The sequence below is a fragment of the Coffea arabica genome, chromosome 5c (assembly GCF_036785885.1).
Source record: "Coffea arabica cultivar ET-39 chromosome 5c, Coffea Arabica ET-39 HiFi, whole genome shotgun sequence".
Classification (NCBI taxonomy): Eukaryota; Viridiplantae; Streptophyta; class Magnoliopsida; order Gentianales; family Rubiaceae; genus Coffea; species Coffea arabica.
The window spans coordinates 16,981,998-17,001,437 of record NC_092319.1 but is presented as its reverse complement, the minus strand read 5'-3'; the positions used below and the strand labels follow the sequence as shown (position 1 = coordinate 17,001,437).

General features: G+C 34.4%; 1 protein-coding gene and 1 long non-coding RNA gene across 4 annotated transcripts; one reads left to right on the top strand and one right to left on the bottom strand.

Moving 5' to 3' along the window:
• Positions 1–591: 591 nt before the first annotated feature.
• LOC113690175 (disease resistance protein At4g27190-like) lies at positions 592–14,689 on the top strand. Of its 3 annotated transcripts, none has more exons than XM_072050645.1 (5): positions 592–766; positions 957–1,014; positions 1,811–2,015; positions 10,286–13,339; positions 14,201–14,689. In XM_072050645.1, exons 3-4 carry the CDS (start codon positions 1,989–1,991, stop codon positions 13,277–13,279), a joined length of 3,021 nt encoding a protein of 1,006 aa, XP_071906746.1. In that variant the 5' UTR covers positions 592–766; positions 957–1,014; positions 1,811–1,988; the 3' UTR covers positions 13,280–13,339; positions 14,201–14,689. The 3 variants fall into 3 exon arrangements, with proteins under 3 accessions (XP_071906746.1, XP_071906745.1, XP_027063806.2); XM_072050644.1 differs by having other exon boundaries at positions 1,807–2,015; XM_027208005.2 differs by having other exon boundaries at positions 593–766; positions 1,807–2,058.
• A 107-nt stretch (positions 14,690–14,796) lies between these two features.
• On the bottom strand, positions 14,797–16,116 carry LOC140007671 (uncharacterized). The gene is made up of 3 exons (XR_011815023.1): positions 15,851–16,116; positions 15,621–15,665; positions 14,797–15,114 (listed from the first exon to the last, which is right to left on the bottom strand). It is a non-coding gene; the product is annotated as an uncharacterized lncRNA (long non-coding RNA).
• Positions 16,117–19,440: the final 3,324 nt, after the last annotated feature.

Here is a 19,440-nt window from a genome sequence, read left to right as displayed (position 1 = left end):
GTTATTACTCACGAATTAAAGCAACTAATAATTTTATTATTAAATGACTAAATTACCCTCAAAGCGATGTGCATGCATCCTACTGAATAAACATGTGTTTTTCTGATAAATATAAATATACATTCAAATATGCACATATGATGTACGTGCTCATACAAGTGCCCTTATATACACATAAGGGTTAATTTGTAATTTAGCTTGCAAGAAATTTTTTTTAATAATATGTGAATAATAGCCCTTACTCCATTTATAAATTTCCTAAAACTTACCACCTATTTATGAATTTTCACTCTTCTCATTCCTTTTTTTCCAAAATTTCCCATAAAATTAAAGGGAAATAATTGGCTTAATTAATTTAGGCAATCTAAATCTTGCGTTATAACAGTATAGCAAAAACAACAGTCCATATAAAAAATTAGCCATACCAACACTAGCAAAAATCGTCCAAATCCTGTGCTCTGAAAGCATACCCAAAAAAAAAAATCTATAAAAACAATTAATTATACCAACATTGCAGCAAAAATATTAATAATTTGACTTTTTGCATATGAACTGGGAAGGAAGACCTTGACTTAGATATTGTAATGCTCAACTCTTTAAATCACTCATGGTCTCCTATTAGTTCAACTTTTATCATTGATTCCTCAATACTCAACAATCATGCTCGTAGAAAATCAAAAGAAAAACAGAAAAAAAGAAGAAAAGTACATACCTTTGGCAGTCTCAAGATTTTCAGCCTCCTCAAGCTTGCTTGTAAAAATTTCAGGTACAATGAGATCATACCATCACAATTTTGTAATTGTCAGAGTTGTTTCTTATTTCATCAAGTACATAATTGCTTTACTTGGAACAAAAATCTTAGTTCAATTGTTGGAGTCTTAATTCAATATTTTTGGAGCTGCTTCTTAATTGTAAAAACTAACGAGAACATAATACACACTTTCGTGTATTGGCAGGGTCTCAGCGTCTTGAAGATAACTTGGCCCGAAAATTTTGGTTGTCCAAGATTGTAAGGTAAAAGGATATCATACTCCATCTTAATTTTGTAATATTGAAGTTTTTTCTCACTGCGTTTATGTTGTATATAGCTTTAGGAGGCATAAAAATCACAGATTACTTCCTTTTGTTTCAACATGGATTGCTCTCTTCATGCTTTTCACATCGTTGGCATTTTTTGGGCAAGAAAATTGAATTTTATCATAGTTGCAAATTCTTATTAACTTTTGGAGAAGATAAAAGGTGAACAGAGGCTGTATATGGGCTGGATCTAGGCCATAATGATATATAATATATATATATATATATATATATATATATATATATATATATATATATACATGTGTGTGTATTTATTTATTTATATTTATATATTAGCCCAAGCATATTCTTATGCGTGTAATTAGCTTAGTCTCTCAAATATGTTTGTGAATGTACTAATTCAATCTTTCCAATCATCATTTTTTGTGGGATCCCTACAATTAGAACTTGTTGAATCTAAGTCAAAATCGAAGTTTTGGTGTCAATTTTATGGTATAAGCAAAAGGATAAATACACATATACATACTGTGGGGAATCAATGGTATTTAAGTCAAAGTTATCTCTATCCTGGCATTTAGTAATCGTAATAAACATTCTTTGAAGAGAGTGTATAGTATTCAATAGATTTTTTTCTTGAATTTAAAAGTAGATGAGAGTTGCAATATACTTTTTGGATTTAAAAATATGTGCAATTCTTTGGATACATCTGTAAGTGTAATCGTTTGGATTCCTAACTTGTAGCCAGAGTTGCATCTCATGTTTTGCAAGGTAGCCAAAGACAAATTGGTTGATAATCGAGGTATTTGATCAAATACAATTCCACTAGCTTTCTTTGGACACTCCCGGAACTTCCTTCACGAGGGCCCGTTATCATGAACCCGTAAGGCCATTGGTGGTCTGCTCTGCTGTTAGTTCAACTTTCACCATCCTTCCCGTAACACTCAACAATCATGACACATTCTTGGCAGAGTCTCAAGGTTTTCACTTTTCAGCTTCCTCAAGTTTTCTAATCAGTTTCAGGTATAATGAGATCATATCCATCGGAATTTAGTAACTGTTGGAGTTCTTCTCTTATTTCACCATGTTATAATATGTTAGGTTTGATCCCACAGAATTGACGACAGGGATTTTGGCAACTCCAAAAGGACAAATAACAAAACAAAAATAAATAAAACAGGAACACAAGAATTTACGTGATTCGGTCAAATTGATCTACATCCACGAGCGGAGGAGGAGAAATATTTTACTATGAAGAAGAGAGTACAAAAGACACCTTAGGAAAGTGTTCCTAAACCCTAAAACACCTAATACTTAAAACACAAGAGAGTCCAAAAATATTTTATTAAACAAAAAGTTTAATGACCCAAAGGTACAAATAACCCACTAAAGATCTCTTGATTTGGTACACTTAATCCCATCACAGACCCACTATATTTATACGCAACTAAGGAAAATGTTTCCTTATACAAAAGACGATGTGGGACAACACCACTTTAACAAATCTCCACCTTGGCATGTTCCCAATATCAACAATAGTAAAGCTGCTTTACCTTTTTCACATAAGCTCCAATGGGCCTAAATCACCAATAACGAATATTAACCGAATTCAAACATTACTTGAACTTGTAAACTGAAAGAGGTTTCGTGAACATATCAGCAGAATTCTCCTTAGTATTGATTTTCTGAACAAGTAGTTTCTCTCAGCAATAGTATCTCGAATGAAATGAAATTTCACATCAATGTATTTCGTCCTTTCATGATATATATGGTCTTTAGTCAAATGAATGGCACTTTGATTATCACAGTAAATAGTAGTAACACCTTAATGCAGACTAAATTTGCCAAACAAACTCTTCAACAACAAAGTTTCTTTGATTGCCTCGGTCATGGTCATATATTCTGCCTCCGTAGTAGATAAAGTTACAACAGATTGTAAAGTAACTTTCCAACTTACTGCACAACCGCCAATACAGAATACGTAATTTGAAAGTGATATTCTCCTATCAAAATCTTCGGCATGGTCAAAGTCTACCAAACCAACAAAAGTGTCATTATTTCTCCCAAACTCCAAACAACAGTTTGAAGTCCCTTGCAAGTATCTAAAAAATCTACTTTATAGCCTGTCAATGTCAGGACAAGACATATATCTGCTAATCACATTGACTGCTTGTGCAATATCTGGACGAGTACAAATCATTGCATACATAATGCTGCTGACTGCACTAGAATATGGAACCCGTACCATATACTCTTCCTTTTCAACTGACTGTGGTGACTGAGCAACAGATAGTTGAAAAATGACTAGCAAGAAGAGTAGTCATAGGTTTAGTATCTTTCATGTCAAACTTCTCCAATCCCTTCTCAAGATAATTTTGTCAAGAATAACTTTCCAACTCCTCAATTTCTTTTGATCTCCATATCAAGAATTTTCTTAGCCACTCCCAAATATTTCATTTCAAATTCACTACTTAATTGCAATTTCAAAGTGTGAATTTCTGAAGAAAATTCTTGGCAGCAATGAGTATGTCATTAACATAAAGTAGCAAATAAATGAAAGAACCATCATCTAACTTCCAGAAATAAACACAACTATCATACATGCTTCTTGAATAACCATGACCCAACATAAAAGTATCAAATCTCTTATACCACTGTCTTGGAGATTGCTTCAATCCATGACCCAACATGGTATTCTTTTCCTTCAATTTCAAATCCCTGAGATTGCTTCATATAAATTTTCTCTTCAACTTCTCCATGTAAGGACAATAGCAAAACTGCTCCACCTTCTTCACATAAGCCCCAATGGGCCTAAATCACTAACAACGAATATTAATCAAATTCAAACATTGCTTGAACTTGTAAACTGAAAGAGGTTTCATAAACATGTCAGCAGGATTCTCCTTACTATTGATTTTCTGAACAAGTAGTTTTCTCTCAGCAATAGTATCTCGAATGAAATGAAATTTCACATCAATATATTTCGTTCTCTCATGACACATCTAGTCTTTAGTCAAATCAATGGTACTTTGACTATCACAGTAAATAGTAGTAACACCTTGATGCAGACTAAGTTCGCCAAACAAACTCTTCAACCACAAAGTTTCTTTGATTGCCTTGATCATGGTCATATATTCTACCTCCATAGTAGATAAAGTTACAACAGATTGTAAAGTAACTTTTCAACTAACTGCACAACCGCCAATACAAAATACGTAATCTGAAAAGAATCTTCTCCTATCAAGATCTTGGCATAGTCAGATTTTCAAAACTAACAAAAGTGTCAATCTGAATAGAGATCACCTCTACTCAAAAGTCCTTTGTCCACTCTGCATTAGAGATCATGATCTCGCTCTCTCCAAGAGTTTTCTATTCATATGTTCGGCCATACATTTTGCTGAGGCGTCATCCTGATAGTAATGCCGAACAATTTCTTCATTCTTGCAAAATTTATCAAATTCTCTTTTACAAAATTTCATGTTTTTATCTGTTCTAAACCGTTTGATCTGTTTATCTGTTTGTTTCTTAATCAAAACTTTTCATTGCTTGAAAGTGAGGTAAACATCATTCTTATGTTTAAGAAAATAAATCCAAACTTTTCTTGAATAATCATTAATGAAAGTCAACATATACCTGACACTACCCTTAGACGAAACACGAGATGAACCCCATAAATCTGAATGAGGCTTTCGTCTTATGGATTGTTGGAGAACTGAAGCTAACTCTTTTTTGCTTCCCAAAGACACATTGTTCACAGAACTCCAATGACCTAGTACTCTGACCACAAAGAAGTTCCCTTTTGCTTAGTATGTCCAAGCTTTTCTCGCTCATATGTCCCAAACGCATAAGCCATAATTTGGTGATATCAGAATCAGATAAAGATGATGATGATGAAACTGCAGTCAAGCCTGTAACAGTAGATCACTGCAAAATATATAAACTACCCACCCTGTAAGCTTTCATTACAACGAGAGCACCTTTAGAAACCTCAATAATGCTATTTTCAGCTGTGTATTTGCACTCAAGAACCTCTAGAGTGTCCAAAGTAATGAGATTCTTTTTCAAATCAGAAAGATGTCTAACATTGGTGAGCATCCTCACAATAGTATCATGCATTTTAATTCGGACTGGACCCTTACCAACAACATTGCAAGCGGCATTATTGCCCAACAAAACAATTCCACCATTATAAAATTTATAAGTGAAAAATAAATCTCTATTGGGACAAATGTGAGAAGAGCACCCCAAATCTAAAATCCATTTATTTTTATACCTTGTCCTGTCATTAGTCACAAAGAAAATATTTCCTTCATTCTCATCAGCTGCAACACCAGTTTTGGTAGTCTCAATATTTTTCTCATTAGATTTCCTCTTTTACTTCAATCTATTTTTCAATTTAAAATAATTTGCTTTAATGTGTCCCATTTTATGACAATAATTGCACTTCAAATTTCTATGTTTGGATTTAGATCTAAATTTAGATCTATTACTTTTAAATTCTTTTTTCTCGGTTCCGCCCCTAACAACCAGGCCTTCCGCCTGACCTCCATTTAATTTCTCAGTAATATTCCTATTTATCTACTATTTAAATTTTAATGCAGATTTAATTTTTTGATACGATATTGTTTCTTTTCTATAAATCATAGTATCGTGAAAAATATTTAAAAGATAGGAGAAGGGAATACAAAAGTAATAGGACCTAATCCTCATCATCAATTTCGAATCTATATTCTCCAAATTTATAATAATGGCATCAAATTTATTAAGATGTGAGAGTATAGATGTACCTTCAGTCATGCGAAGCATATACAGATTTTGCTTTAAATAAAGCCGAATTTCAACTGTTTTCTTCATATACAGGCCTTAAACTTGTCCCACATGACCTTGGTCGAAATCTCAGTGGCTATCTCCCGCTTAACTTCGTCAGAGAGATTTAAAATAATATTGGACCTTGTCTTCTTATCCGTTTCAGCAAAATTTGCATCTGTCACATCCTCTGACTTTGTCTCAATTCCATGTATCGCTAAATCAACTCCGTCTTGAACCAAAATGTCCTCTATCTTGAGCCGCTATCACATCTCGAAGTTGACATTCCTGTCGAATTTCTCGACAACAGTCTTTGTTATTGTCATTATTTCCACAAAATCCAATGCCTTCGAAGAAACTCTGATACCAATTTTGTTAGGATTGGTTCCAGAAAATTAACGAAAGGAATTTTCCCAACCCCAAAAGAACAAATAACAAAGTAAAATTAAATAAATCAGGAACACATGAATTTACATGGTTCGATCAAATTGACTTACGTCCATGGGTGGAGGAGGAGCAATATTTTACTAGGAAAAAGAGAGTAGAAAAGATGACTTAGGAAAGTGTTCCTAGACCCTAAAGCATCTAATACTTAAAACACAAGAGAACCCAAAAATATTTTACTAAACAAAAGATTTAATGACTCAAAGGCACAAATAGCCCACTAAAACTCTCTTGGTTTGGTGCACTTAATCCCATCATAGACCCATTATATTTATAGGCAACTAAGGGAAATATTCCCTTATACAAAAGGTGATGTGGGACAACGCCACTTTAACATAATAGCTTTGCTTGGCACCAACATTTTGATTCAATTATAATTCATTCATCAAAACTCAACAATTATAGTCGCGAAAGCAAGACCGAATAAAATACAACATTTTATTTTTTGGCAGAGTCTAGAGGTTCTTAACTTTTTCAAGTCTTCAAGATAACTTGTCTTGATTTCAAGGTACAATAATATCACCCTTGATCTTGAAACTGTAAATTTTTGTAGTTGTTTCTCATTTCATCATGTTATAGTTAGATTTGTGAGGCCTAAACATCTTGGTCACTTGTTCTTCTTTCAACATACGAAGTGCTTTGTTTAAGCTTTTTACATAATCGACAGTTCTTGGCAAAAATTTGTAGCAGAGGATAGAATGAGATGATCCAAACATGGACCTAACTAATACTAACAAAACTAGATCCGGACACAGGATAGATCTATAGGAGTAAATTGATCCTATTGAGTGTGGAAACATATACGGATCTTGGCCTTAATCTTATAGTTTATAAGCTTTTACATAAAATCTTGAATTTTTATAAAAGTTTTCTTACATCAGATGCATATCAATTTTTTTGTTATAAAAAAAAGTTGCATATCAATTTCATTTACTAAAATGCATAGTTGAATCAGAATAATTGGACTACTTCTTTCTACCAAATTAAATGTTTTAGAGCACGTTATGAGTTTTATGTACGTATGAAATGAGGAGAGTAGTCTATTGTAGTACTGTAGCATCCTTCCTTTCAAATTTTTTCAAAAAAGCAAAAAAAAAAAAAAAGGAAAAATTGTTGACATATTTTTTTTCTAGGTAGGATGTTTTGAGACATTTTCTTCTTCTTCTTTTTTGGAGGAAAAAAAAGTGTTTGAGTCATTTTTATCCTGACATTTTTTAGGGTACAGCTCCTATTACATATTTCGTTTAGATCTTTAATTTGATGTACTCAAAATTAAAATTTATGAAATAAAAAATTACACAAGGTATCTAACCCAAAGACTAATGAAGTAGGTTTTCGTGCATAGTTCTTCTTTTCTTTTTTGTTTTGGGACAAACAAAGAACATGCATTTTCTTGATGAAATTTTTTTAACAGATGAATCATGCACTAAAAAAAAAATAGTTAGCTGCATCAAGTGGGATAAATTTACACCACAAAATCAATGGTGCAATGATCAAAATATAATACAAACTTTTATCTTTTGGCAGAGTTTTGTAGTTCTCAACTTCTTGAAGATAACTTATTCTTATTTTAAGGTACAATGATATCACACTCAACCTTGATTTTGTAAATTTTTGTAGTTGTATATTTAGATTTTTGAGGTCCAAAAATCTTCATCACTTTTTTTTGCCCTTTCAATATATAGAGTGCTCTCTTCAAGCTTTTTATATAATTGACATTTTTTTGGCAAGAAATTTGGACATTATTATAGGTGCAAAAGTTTTGTTATCAATTCTTTAGAGAAGATAAATGTTTGGACTACTAGCTTGCTAAATTCCAGAGCTTACCATGATGTTATACTTTATAATCAACTATCATGAAGATCCCCTTCTCCCTGATTAATTCAGATATAGAGTTCCCTAAAAAGAGCAAGAAAATTTTTGAGTTTAAAAATGTCTTCAAGGGCAAAATAAAATAGAGTAATATTAATAGGAAAAATAGAATAGTCAATTAGCAAAAATTCGTTTGGCATATTAATCAGATAGTGGTCAAAAGCTTGAAAATCAAAAGTGCTTTTCTTTAATAATATTTGATGTACCTAAATTAATTATACGTTTGCAAATTCGAAGAGTAATATGAAATTGGCTAGTAATAGGACCTTATGGGTTTCCTGGATCTAAATAAAGTACTGTAGTAGGGCTGATTCTTGGGCAGAATGAGTTGATCCAAATCGGGATCTCTTTTTTCCAGCAACTGAAAGAAACACACGCACTCACCCAAATCGGGATCTCAAAACCATCAAAATTGGATCTACGTACACGATGGGATTTTAAGAGTAAATTGATATTCAAATTCATCTGGACCTTGTCGAGTCTAGAACCGGATCCGGATTCATTTATTAACATGCTTAATTAAGTCCACCTAATTGGACGACTACGTGTTTATGTGCTATTCTTCCCTATAATGGGAAGGTATTAGAGCACTCCATGTTTATTAGCATCCTTCCTTTCAAGTTTTGAGACGCTTTTTTCTTATTCTTCATCCTCTTTCTCCATTTTAAAAATAATGTATTTGAGACATAATTATCCTGACACTTTATTAGGGTACAACTCCTGTTATCTATTTCATTTAAATTTTTTGATTTGATGCACTCAAAATTTAAAAATCGATAGAAAAGAAAAAAAAAACTACCTTAGTAATCTATTTGAAACACTAATGAAGTGGGTTTTCATGCAATTTACATGGTTCTTCATATCACATTGATATTTCTCCACATATTGTAGTAAATATTGTACTTTTGCCAATGGGAAGAATCATAGATGAGCTTATAGTTGCATAAATATTGATGGGTAAAAAACAAAAAAGCTCCCGTGGTAAACCTAATATACAGAAAAGCCTCCCATGATTTCAAAATATACAATACGAGATCTCATTCTTTGAACTAAATTGTAAAGGTGACGAATCCGTTAAACTTAATGGAAATGGATGAAATGACAAAAATGCCCTAATATAATTAAGCAAAAGACAACTCAATAAAATCATTTGTTTTATTCTCTAAAGAAAAAAAATGGAGGGTTAAGGGGTAGAATTGGTATATTTGTTAAAAATTAGGTATAATTTTTTAAAAAATTCCAATAAGTCATTTCTATTAAGTTTAACGGATTCCGTCACCTTTACAATTTGGTTCAAAGCATGAGATGTCGTCTTGTACGTTTTGAAATCATTGGGGGGGGGGTTTCAATATATTAGATTTATTACAGGGGACTTTTTTGGTCTTTATCCAATATTGATTCACTGAGGAAGATTTTTCTTTTCCTACTTACCTACTGTGTTATGAACTTTATTAAGCAACGTGCAGACCAAGTTTGATATATTCTTGAATTCTATGAGACCTTTTTTTTTTTTTTTTTTGAGGTTAATTCTATGAGACCTTTAATTGGACTATTTTGTCATTTGGACTCTTGCTATTTGTCAAATGAGACGCAATGAGTGGTGAGTAATTCAACATACACACCAATTGACCTAAAATTTATTTATCAAAAAAATTTTAAAAAATAATTAACATACCATTTGCCTCAAATAAGAAAAAGAAAAATTATGTTAGTGAGAAGAACCACTTGTACCTAAAAAAACATATAAAATTACTGCTGTATACTGGAATGTTTCTGCTTAATAACATCATGTATACTTCATGAACATTTCATTCAGCGCAAAAAAGTTATGATATGAAAGGACTTGGATTTGATAAATAAATGCAATGAGAAAATTCTAATAATACTACTATTAGTTCCTTTGCATCATTGAAACGTTGATTAAAAGCTGAGGATACCATTATGTAGAATCCAACATTAATCGACTAACTGTTTAGTTTACTAACCGGGTTCAAATTTGTCAAACTAAGTTTGGAAATGCCCTGTTTCAAAATTTTCCAAAAGAACATCACGATTATTATGCTGCCTTTATTGAACAACGTTATTGGTAGATAACTGGAATTTTAGAGATTTTATTGTCAATCGATAGGTAATTGGGCTCACTGGAAAATTAACAATGGAGGCACTTGGTAATTTGGCATTCGACAGAGGAAGGAAGTGTTACCATTTGCGTGATAGTCTAAGGTCGCTCGAAACGAAGTTGCAAAGATTAAGCAACAGGAAAATTGACTTCGAGTCGAAAGTGAAAGTTGCAGAAAGATCAGGTACTAAGAAAAGGAAAAGGGAGGTTGAGAACTGGTTTGAGGAGGTAGCAAAAACAGAGAATGAATTCGTTGCATTGAAAACGAGGGTAGAACAGGGTAATCTTCTAAAAAATGCATTTAGCAGTGGGGATGGAGTGGAGAAAATGGACGAGATTGTAGAGCAACTGATGGCGCAAAGTGATAGTGATCATTTTGCTGAGCTTTGCCTTGAGGCTTCTGAGAGCAGAGGTGAGCCACGAGTGACAACAGAATTATTTGGGAAAATGTTTTGCAAAGGTCTGGAAACAATCCCGGCATGGTTGGACACCAATGAGATCTTAAGGATTGGGATATGGGGGATGGGAGGTGTGGGTAAGACTACTTTGGCGGAACACATCCATAATCATCTCCTTGAGAATACTCAATCCAAGGTTTACTGGATTTCTGTCTCTCAAGATTTTAGCATCAAAAAGCTGCAAGGTGACATTGCTAAACGCCTAGGGCTTGATGTGTCAAACGGGGATGATGAAGGAGTAAGGGCACGTAAGTTGCGTGACAAATTCGAGAAAATGGAGGAAATGGTAGTGCTCATATTGGATGATGTTTGGGAAGACTTTGGTTTAGACTGGGTAGGGATTCCTCTTGATGCAAGAAATTGCAGATTGATTTTGACTACACGCTCAAAAGAAGTGTGCAACCGGATGCAATGCCATAGCAATTTTGAGTTGAAAACCTTGGACACGGAGGAAGCTTGGGGTTTGTTCGAGCGTACACTTGGCAGCGAGACCTCGCTTGATGGAGGTTTGAAAGATATTGCCAAGTCCATCATGGAAAGGTGTGATGGTTTGCCTCTTGGTATTGTCACAGTGGCTGGGAGCATGAGAGGTTTGAGAGACATCTATGAATGGAGAAATGCATTGGAAGACTTGAAAGCATGTTCAATAGGGCACGACAAGATGGAAAAAAAGGTGTTTCGCATCCTGGAATGGAGTTTCAATCGCCTGAATAAATGTGAAAAGAATTGCTTCTTGTATTGCTGTCTTTATCCAGAAGATAGTGATATAAAAAGGGAGAAACTAATAGACCTGTTAATTTGGGCTGAGCTGATGTCAAAACGGGACTCAAGGTCAAAAGCATTTGATGAAGGTCAAACGATATTAAACAAACTGATAAGAGTTTGCTTGCTGGAAGAAACAAAAGATTCCAAAGGGGATGACTGTGTAAAGATGCATGATCTGGTCAGAGATATGGCATTAAGGATCACGAATGGAAACTCCACACCAGAGAGCAGCAGAGATGATGTACCCCGATTCTTGGTGAAAAGCTTAGGATGGAGACGTTCAAAAGTAATACTGGAACAAGAAGAGTGGACACAAGATCTCCGTGCAGTTACCTTCTGTTCAAAAAATTTCAAAGGAATAGAAATTCCACCAGCCTGGTCACCAAATTGTCCTAAGCTCTCCACCTTGCTTCTTTCTCGGGTTTTCCTAAAAGAAATCCCAGATTCGTTCTTTCAGCACATGTGTGCACTTAAAGTTCTGAATCTACAAGGGTGCAAAGGTATAACAGAGTTGCCTAATTGTGTTTCAGACATGGTGAATCTCACTGCTTTGATTTTGGGACATTGTGCAGACCTCATGTCTGTGCCACCACTGGGAAAACTCAAGCAATTGAGGGAATTGAATCTTTCCAAAACTAAGATTCAGGATTTACCTCAAGGTTGGGAGTCACTGGTCAATCTCGAAAGGCTTAATTTGGACGAGTGTCGGACTTTAAGTTTAAAGATATTACCAAAAGGGACATTTTCCCAATTCCACCGTCTTCAACTGCTAATATTGCCACCCTTTGGTAAGGTACAAGTTAATGACCCGGAAGTGCTGAACCAATTAGAAGGTTTCATAGGATGTTTGTCTTTTACGGACTTCTACAAAATTACTCGGTGGCCAAAATACTATAATGTTTATATCAATGACATCTTAACTAAGAGTCGGGGTTATATGTATTACCAGAAACAACTGTATTTCCATCAGTGCAAGCTTGGTAGAGGATCGAACTATCTGCCAGATGATATGAAAAGTCTGAGAATCCAGGATTGTGAGGGCATGGGCATTAGGTGCTTGTCAGATGCTTTTAGGAATTTTATAAATTTAAGCCACTTATTTGCATTGTATATTGTTGATTCAGTTGGAATAGAGTTCCTCTGGCAATTGTCCCCTGCTTCTCCACATGATCAGTTGGAAGTCTCGTCTCTTAGTCCACTCTGTCATCTCGAACGGCTAGGGCTCTCCAGGTTGCCAAACCTGGTTGGTCTTTTTTACGGAGGATCAGAACCATATTTGCTTCCTGTTGGCACCTTTTCTTCCCTCAAAATAATGTGGATTCATGAATGTCACAACATGAAGCAGCTATTCACAGTGCAGTTGTTGCAGACCCTTCAAAATCTTGGAAATTTAAATGTTAAAGACTGTGAAGGATTGGAGGAGATAGCAGCAGATGGCTATGGAGTAGGGCAAGAAGGAGGAGAAGGCATCCAATTGGCTTCAAGTGAAGCCACCGCCACTGTCATCCTTCCAAAATTAAGGAGATTGACTCTGAATGGGCTGCCGCAACTGAAGAACATTTGCAAGGCAGCCATGATATGCAATTCCATTAAGGAGATTGAAGTATTCGATTGTCCAAAGGTAAAGAGGCTTCCTTCGTTTCTTTCCTCCATTGACGGACCACCATGTCCTCCTAGCAAACTTGGGATGATCAGGGGAGATAAAGAATGGTGGGAATCGTTAGAGTGGGACAATTCCTACCCAAAAAATGCCCTTGACCCACTTTTTAGAGCAAGGTGATGAAGTTCGAACTGGGTGTTGAAGGCCACCTATTTGATCAAAATCCGGATTGGTTCTTATGTACGTGATTCCTCCCCTCCCTCTAACCCTGTCTTACCAAGTATCCCCTTTCTTTGAAATTTCCCAAAATATGATCTACTTCTCCAGTAGCGTAGGTTTTCTATTGCGTAGGAATCAATATTAGCTATTTCAATGTTGCGGTGCAGAACTATTTCTTCAATTAATTTACGTGATTTACTACATATAGTGTTCTTTTTCTTTTTCATTTTTTTTTTGTTTTGACGCTTTGTATGGGAAAATGGATTTAAGTACTTTATTTTCTCTCTCTCTCTCTCTCTTTCTTCTTATTTATTTTTGAGTTCAATGTCATTATAAATTTCTTTTTTCATTTTATGCTGTGGAATGATCTCTGTCTTTCCCTTTTTCTAGAGAGGCTCAACTTTTCCTCTGCCGACTACCTTTCCGATGGAGAGGAATTGCTAACTGCACCCTTTTCTTATAATCATTGATATACTCTAGTGCACAGCTTTTTAATACTTTTTCTAATTTTTCACAATTTTTTAAATTTAAATATTTTATTTTCTCTTTCTTTCTTTTTTCTTGTTCATTTCTGAGTTTAGTGTCTTTATTAATTTATTCTGTGAATGAGCTGATCTCTATGTTCTTTTCTTTTTTCATTTCTTGGTTTTGAAGGTTGTCTTGATTTTTCCCTTTTTTGAAGAGGCTTTCCAGATAAAGCTATAGATGTATATGTTGGCAAATGTTTAAATTCTAAATTTCATATTGAGAGCTACAATAAGTTGGAAAGGAAGTAGAACTGCAAAGTAATTTACATTATTGTACATTGAATTAGTATCATGGATGAATTAGCTTTGTGTTTCTGACTACACTGATCAAGCGTTGTTTGTCAATATTTCTCAGGTTACTCGGTAGCCACAAACTTGCTGCTGCAGCCTGCAAGAGAGGTGATGTTGCAAAAATAAGTGTTAATTGAAGCCCTGTCCACCAGTACCAAATTTCCTTTCAAGACGTGCTTCTTCTTTAGCTGTATTATTATTATTATTATTTTTTTTGTCGACACAGCGGTGTCCGAGTAAATCTTTACGGGCTCGACTAATCCCCTGCAACTCGGGCCCGGTGCCCCAACCCGACCCTAACGCGATAAGTGCATGGAGGATTCTTTAACTGTATTACAGTTGCTGCTCTTCGTCATGTTTGGCTTTTTATTCCTACCTAGATGATGTTTTTTCTGTGCTTGGTTGTAACTGGAGCAGCGACACAGTTTTTTGTGACTATTCCTTGATTACCAACAAAACTGTTTTGGGGCATAATGCCAAAATTTTTGGTCATATTGTACTTCAAGAAAGAGATTTCACTCTATCAATTTAAACCTTTCTATGTTTGCGCTTTTTCTAGATTTCCATTTCAAGCAATTATATATCTCTAGTTCCACTGATAATTCTTTAGTTAAATCCTTTTGATTGGGGTTAGGATTGTATATGCATGTTAGAGAAGGATCGGAATAACATTCAAATCCCTTACGGAGTTAAGTATCTACATTTAGAATAAATGAATAGAAGAAGCTTGCACATCAACTTTTCTGTGTGACTTGAGCCTTTTATGTCTGCTTCTTTGGCAGCAATTATCTATGAACATATCAAACTTGTATGGAATGATTTTTTATCTTTTTCAGAAACAAATGTATCAGGAGTTTTCTCTTGCAAGAGCCATGCACATGTATATGTCATCTGATATGGTATTAACTTTTGTTTCGAAAAATCAGAGAATGTTTGAGGTGGCCAGTAAAGCAAGCATCAACTTGCTAATCCATAGTCCTGCAATGTATGAAGAGGCAAGATTCGAGGTTAGTAACATTTAATCAAGGAACAATCGGAACTAGTTATTTTCCAGCTCATAGTTGGTTGATTTCAGTTTGAGCCTAATTCAGAGTCTTCACACTGCAAAGAACTCAGTTTTATGCAACCAATAAAGGAGCAAAGGACAAAAAGAAATTGGTCTAGGGCGGGAAATATGATCAGTAGCTTTGCAATGTGGTAAAGGAAGGATTGTGGTTTCAGATAATGTAACCATATCAAGTGATTCACCTGAAACTATGCTTCTAATTGAAATGATTAAACAAAGCTCACAATGTCAGGTCATTCTTTTTTTTTTTTTTTTTTTTTTTTTTTTTTCTTTTAAGAGGGTTCAATGAATCATCTTTCAGTGCCGAATGATGTGGAAAAAAGGATATTATCTGCTAAAGAATGTATTCATCTATTTTGTGAACTTAACTGAAAAAATGACTTGCGTTTGTTAATAGAACATCAATTAGTACTCGTACCTATTTGAGCTGATGCTGCAGTGGGTATTTTTGGTAGTATACTACCTGCAATAGTGGAAGTTAAATTTGACAAAAGATACAAGGGACCAATCAAAAGACAAGGGGAATAAAAGAAGAAAAGAAGATGATAATTTCTCAAATAGCTAGCCGAAGTCTAAGATGACTGTCATGAGCTGCAGAGGAAATTATTGCATTACTTAACAAACAAAGAAAAGAAATTGCATGCGTACCTGTGCTGGTTTTATTGCAGGAAGAAGAAGCAGAAACAATAGGACCAGAAGGCCAAGGAGCTGCAACATTTTCATTGAGATCACAAAGGAATCAAATTCCTGAACTTTCATTAAATGTTACATCCCAAGGCAATCTAGGAATGAGGCAACCAGATTCTGGAGAATATAAGTGGGAAACTAATCAATGGCAAGACCAAATTGACATTCATTGTTAAATTAATTTTTGTAAAGAAAAAGTTTGATAGCTTACAAGGAAATAGATCACGACATAGAGAGAGAGATATTTTATGACATTGGACTATCTGTTCAAACTACTACCTTTTGAGTCAATTGGTGAAAAAAATCAATTCTCAGCAGATGGCACACCATGATGATCCACAAATTTATGGATGGAAAAAGTTCCCATAAGTAATGTTCGGAAAGTCAAATATATGAAGAGATATTAGGGAATACTGACCTTGAGGTGAAAAGTCCTTCAGCTTTATATAGTAGAGACCGCATACATTGCTGGATATGTTAAACACACTGCAAGGAAGCACAATTTACTGCTTGCAGGTTAGTAATAAAGCTTTGCTCTTGCAAGTGAGACGTATAACTCTCCATGGCGCTGCAGCAAGATGTCCTATTATTCACTTGATCTCCGCATTCTTTAGAAATTTCAGTGATATCCGAAAGTACCGGTGGGCAGGCTAATCATAGAGTAGGATGAAAATAAGATACTCTTATCTTTAGGTGAATTATCAAAGTTTATCATGCAAATAAAAAAGATGCAAGGTGCATTTCTTATTGTTTCTCCTAGTTAACCTAGTTTAAGTGACAGCAAAAAGTCCTCAATGTATTCTGTTTGCAGAAGAAAACCTTGTTTAAGTGACAGCGAGGAAGACCACTATGTATTCTGTTTGCAGAAGAAGGATTAAGCTTATTGGCAAGCCACCAGAGCACGATATTCATAGTCCCTTATAATAGCTGATTCATCAGGTAGGATGGAAATGCTGCTCAACGTTTTCATGTTGTAATTGCTGAAAACAAGTTTTTGGCTGCGGCTGATATGGAATTCTGGCAAATTCTATTGCAGCACTCATTTTTGGTATCAATATTATCACATGAATCTGAAAGTCTTAATGAAGCCAGAACGCTGTCAACCTTATGAACATCTACAGTAGGACACGAAGCTGCAGCGAGATTGCTTGGACCTATTGAGCATATCATGTCAAGGTTCTCATTGGCACCTTGACTTTCCAGGATCTTTTCAACATCTGAAATGCAGTGACTGGTATGTGTTTCATTTAATGCAAGCATTCCAGTATGGTTGCTTGACTGTCCAAGGAGAACTACAAGGCTGGCCTCATATTAAGGACAACAGGCCACATTTGCAAGATATGGTGCTAGGGAAGACCGGCAATCAGTTGCTATCACACTCGATATACTTTCAGCTGAAAAAAAGTTCAACATACAACATCCTGCTAAATCAACACACAATCAATCTGCAATTAATAACAACCTCTTATGTAGGTGAACATGAAGATTAAAGCAACTTCAAGATGTAGAATTTTTTTTGGATGAATAAATGTCATCAAAACACAGCCAATCTTCTGCCCTTCCATCTTTTTACATCAAATTCTTCATCAATCGGAAGACTTGATACAACCAGTTCAGATGCAACTCAATTACAGAACTTTAATGTTTTATGTAAAAATGTACAAGCCTAAGATATTGCTAATAAGTGGTAAAGCTTCACCTCCGTGAAAGACAACTATTCTTACACATAATTTTGTTTCTGGTTTCTAACACGGTAGGGATATATTGAACTCAAAATCCTGAACTGGTAGGCTATCTTGGTCAAAACAATGGCCTTGTTAACAGAGAACTGGAGTTCACCATATTTCTTATTAACTATTTTTGTTTTTAGTAAGAGATAAAATGCATGACTAATACAGTCAAGAATTAAAATCCTTAAATTGAAGCACAGAACAGTATGAACCATGCAAAGAAAAAGTGAAATGTACCAGAAAAATTTGGCAAGCCGTTATATGTGAAAGGCATCAGTGGTGAAGGTGTATGTGGTGTTGCAAGAGGCTGAAGATCTGTACTTGGAGAGATATATAAAGAAGAAATGAAATGCCTTTTTAGTACTGCATCAGAACTGCCTATGGATTCATATGGACCGATCATAGACAAAGGCACATCTGCAGCACACATAGATATATGAATTCGTCAGAATTTAGAGGTATGTACCCCCACTCTTCCATAAAGGAAAGAAAATTTGAGCCATGTGCATGTGGCACTCTATCCACATTTCACAATAAGAAACTCTATAACACACACTGATTAGACGTTCCTATTCAAACTTTAGTAGTAGCCATCAACTGGCCATGATGTAAGCTTACTGTATCTTGAGAAACTTGATGGCAATGTAATTGAATTGCAACTTCAACTGCCAAGTGTTGGATTATGATATGTATTGAACTAGCAGTACAAGTCTTAACTCTTAAATTGTAGTAAAAACTTGAGCACTGGTTTAAAATTTCATCCTTTGGAAGATTTCACATCAATCAGGCTTTAGGATTGGAAATTGATTAAGGGAGTCATTCAATGTTGTAGTGCATGAATTTGGATTCTAACTCTTTGCTACAAGTCAGATGTATGTTTCTAAAAGAACAAGATAAGCTATAAGGGTTAATCACATTTTATCCCTTTAAAAAATACCCCATTTCTCAGTTTACCCCCTAACCTTTAATTTTGTTCACTTAACCCCCTTTAGAACAAAATTGCCCTTGCATTATTTTGACTTTTCATTTACCTTGTTTTCCTTTCTTTTATTTCTTTTTCTCTTTCTTTTTTATTTAATTCTTCCTCTTTCCCATAAAAATTTTCACCTTAATGATTGAAATTAAAAAAGAGGAATTGTAGAGATCTATTTTCTTCTTAAATGATTAAAAAAATATTCAAATCACTTTCCTAAAATACAAGTTTTTTAGCCTTTCAATTCTTTTAATTTTGGATTTTCCTCTTTCCTTTCTAGTTTCTCATTTTATTCTCAAGAAAATATCATAAGATGAAATTGTTTTCCTTTCTTTTATTTCTTTTTCTTTTTCTTCTCTCTTTCATCTTTCTCAATAGAAATTCCATTTCAACGAAATTTTTTGTTTTTAGTTTGTAATTGCATATTTCTGGGTGAAGGTTTAAAAGGTATCAAAAACTAATTTTGATTTTTTGTATGATGCCACGTGTCACAAATTTCAATTGATGATTATTAATCAGGTTACAATTTCATTTTAAGATATTTTTTAGGAATAAAATGAGAAACTAGAAAGGAAAGAGGAACACCCAAAATTAAAAGAATTGAAAGGCTAAAAAAATTGTATTTTAGGAAAGTGATTTGACTATTTTTTTAATCATTTAAGGAGAAGATAGATCTTTGCAATTTCTCTTTTTTAATTTCAATCATTAAGATGAAGATTTTTGTGGGAAAGAGGAAGAATTAAATAAAGAAGAAAGAGAAACAGAAATAAAAGAAAGGAAAACAAGATAAATGAAAAGTCATAATAATAAAAGAGCAATTTTGTCCTAAAGGGAGTTAAGTGAGCAAA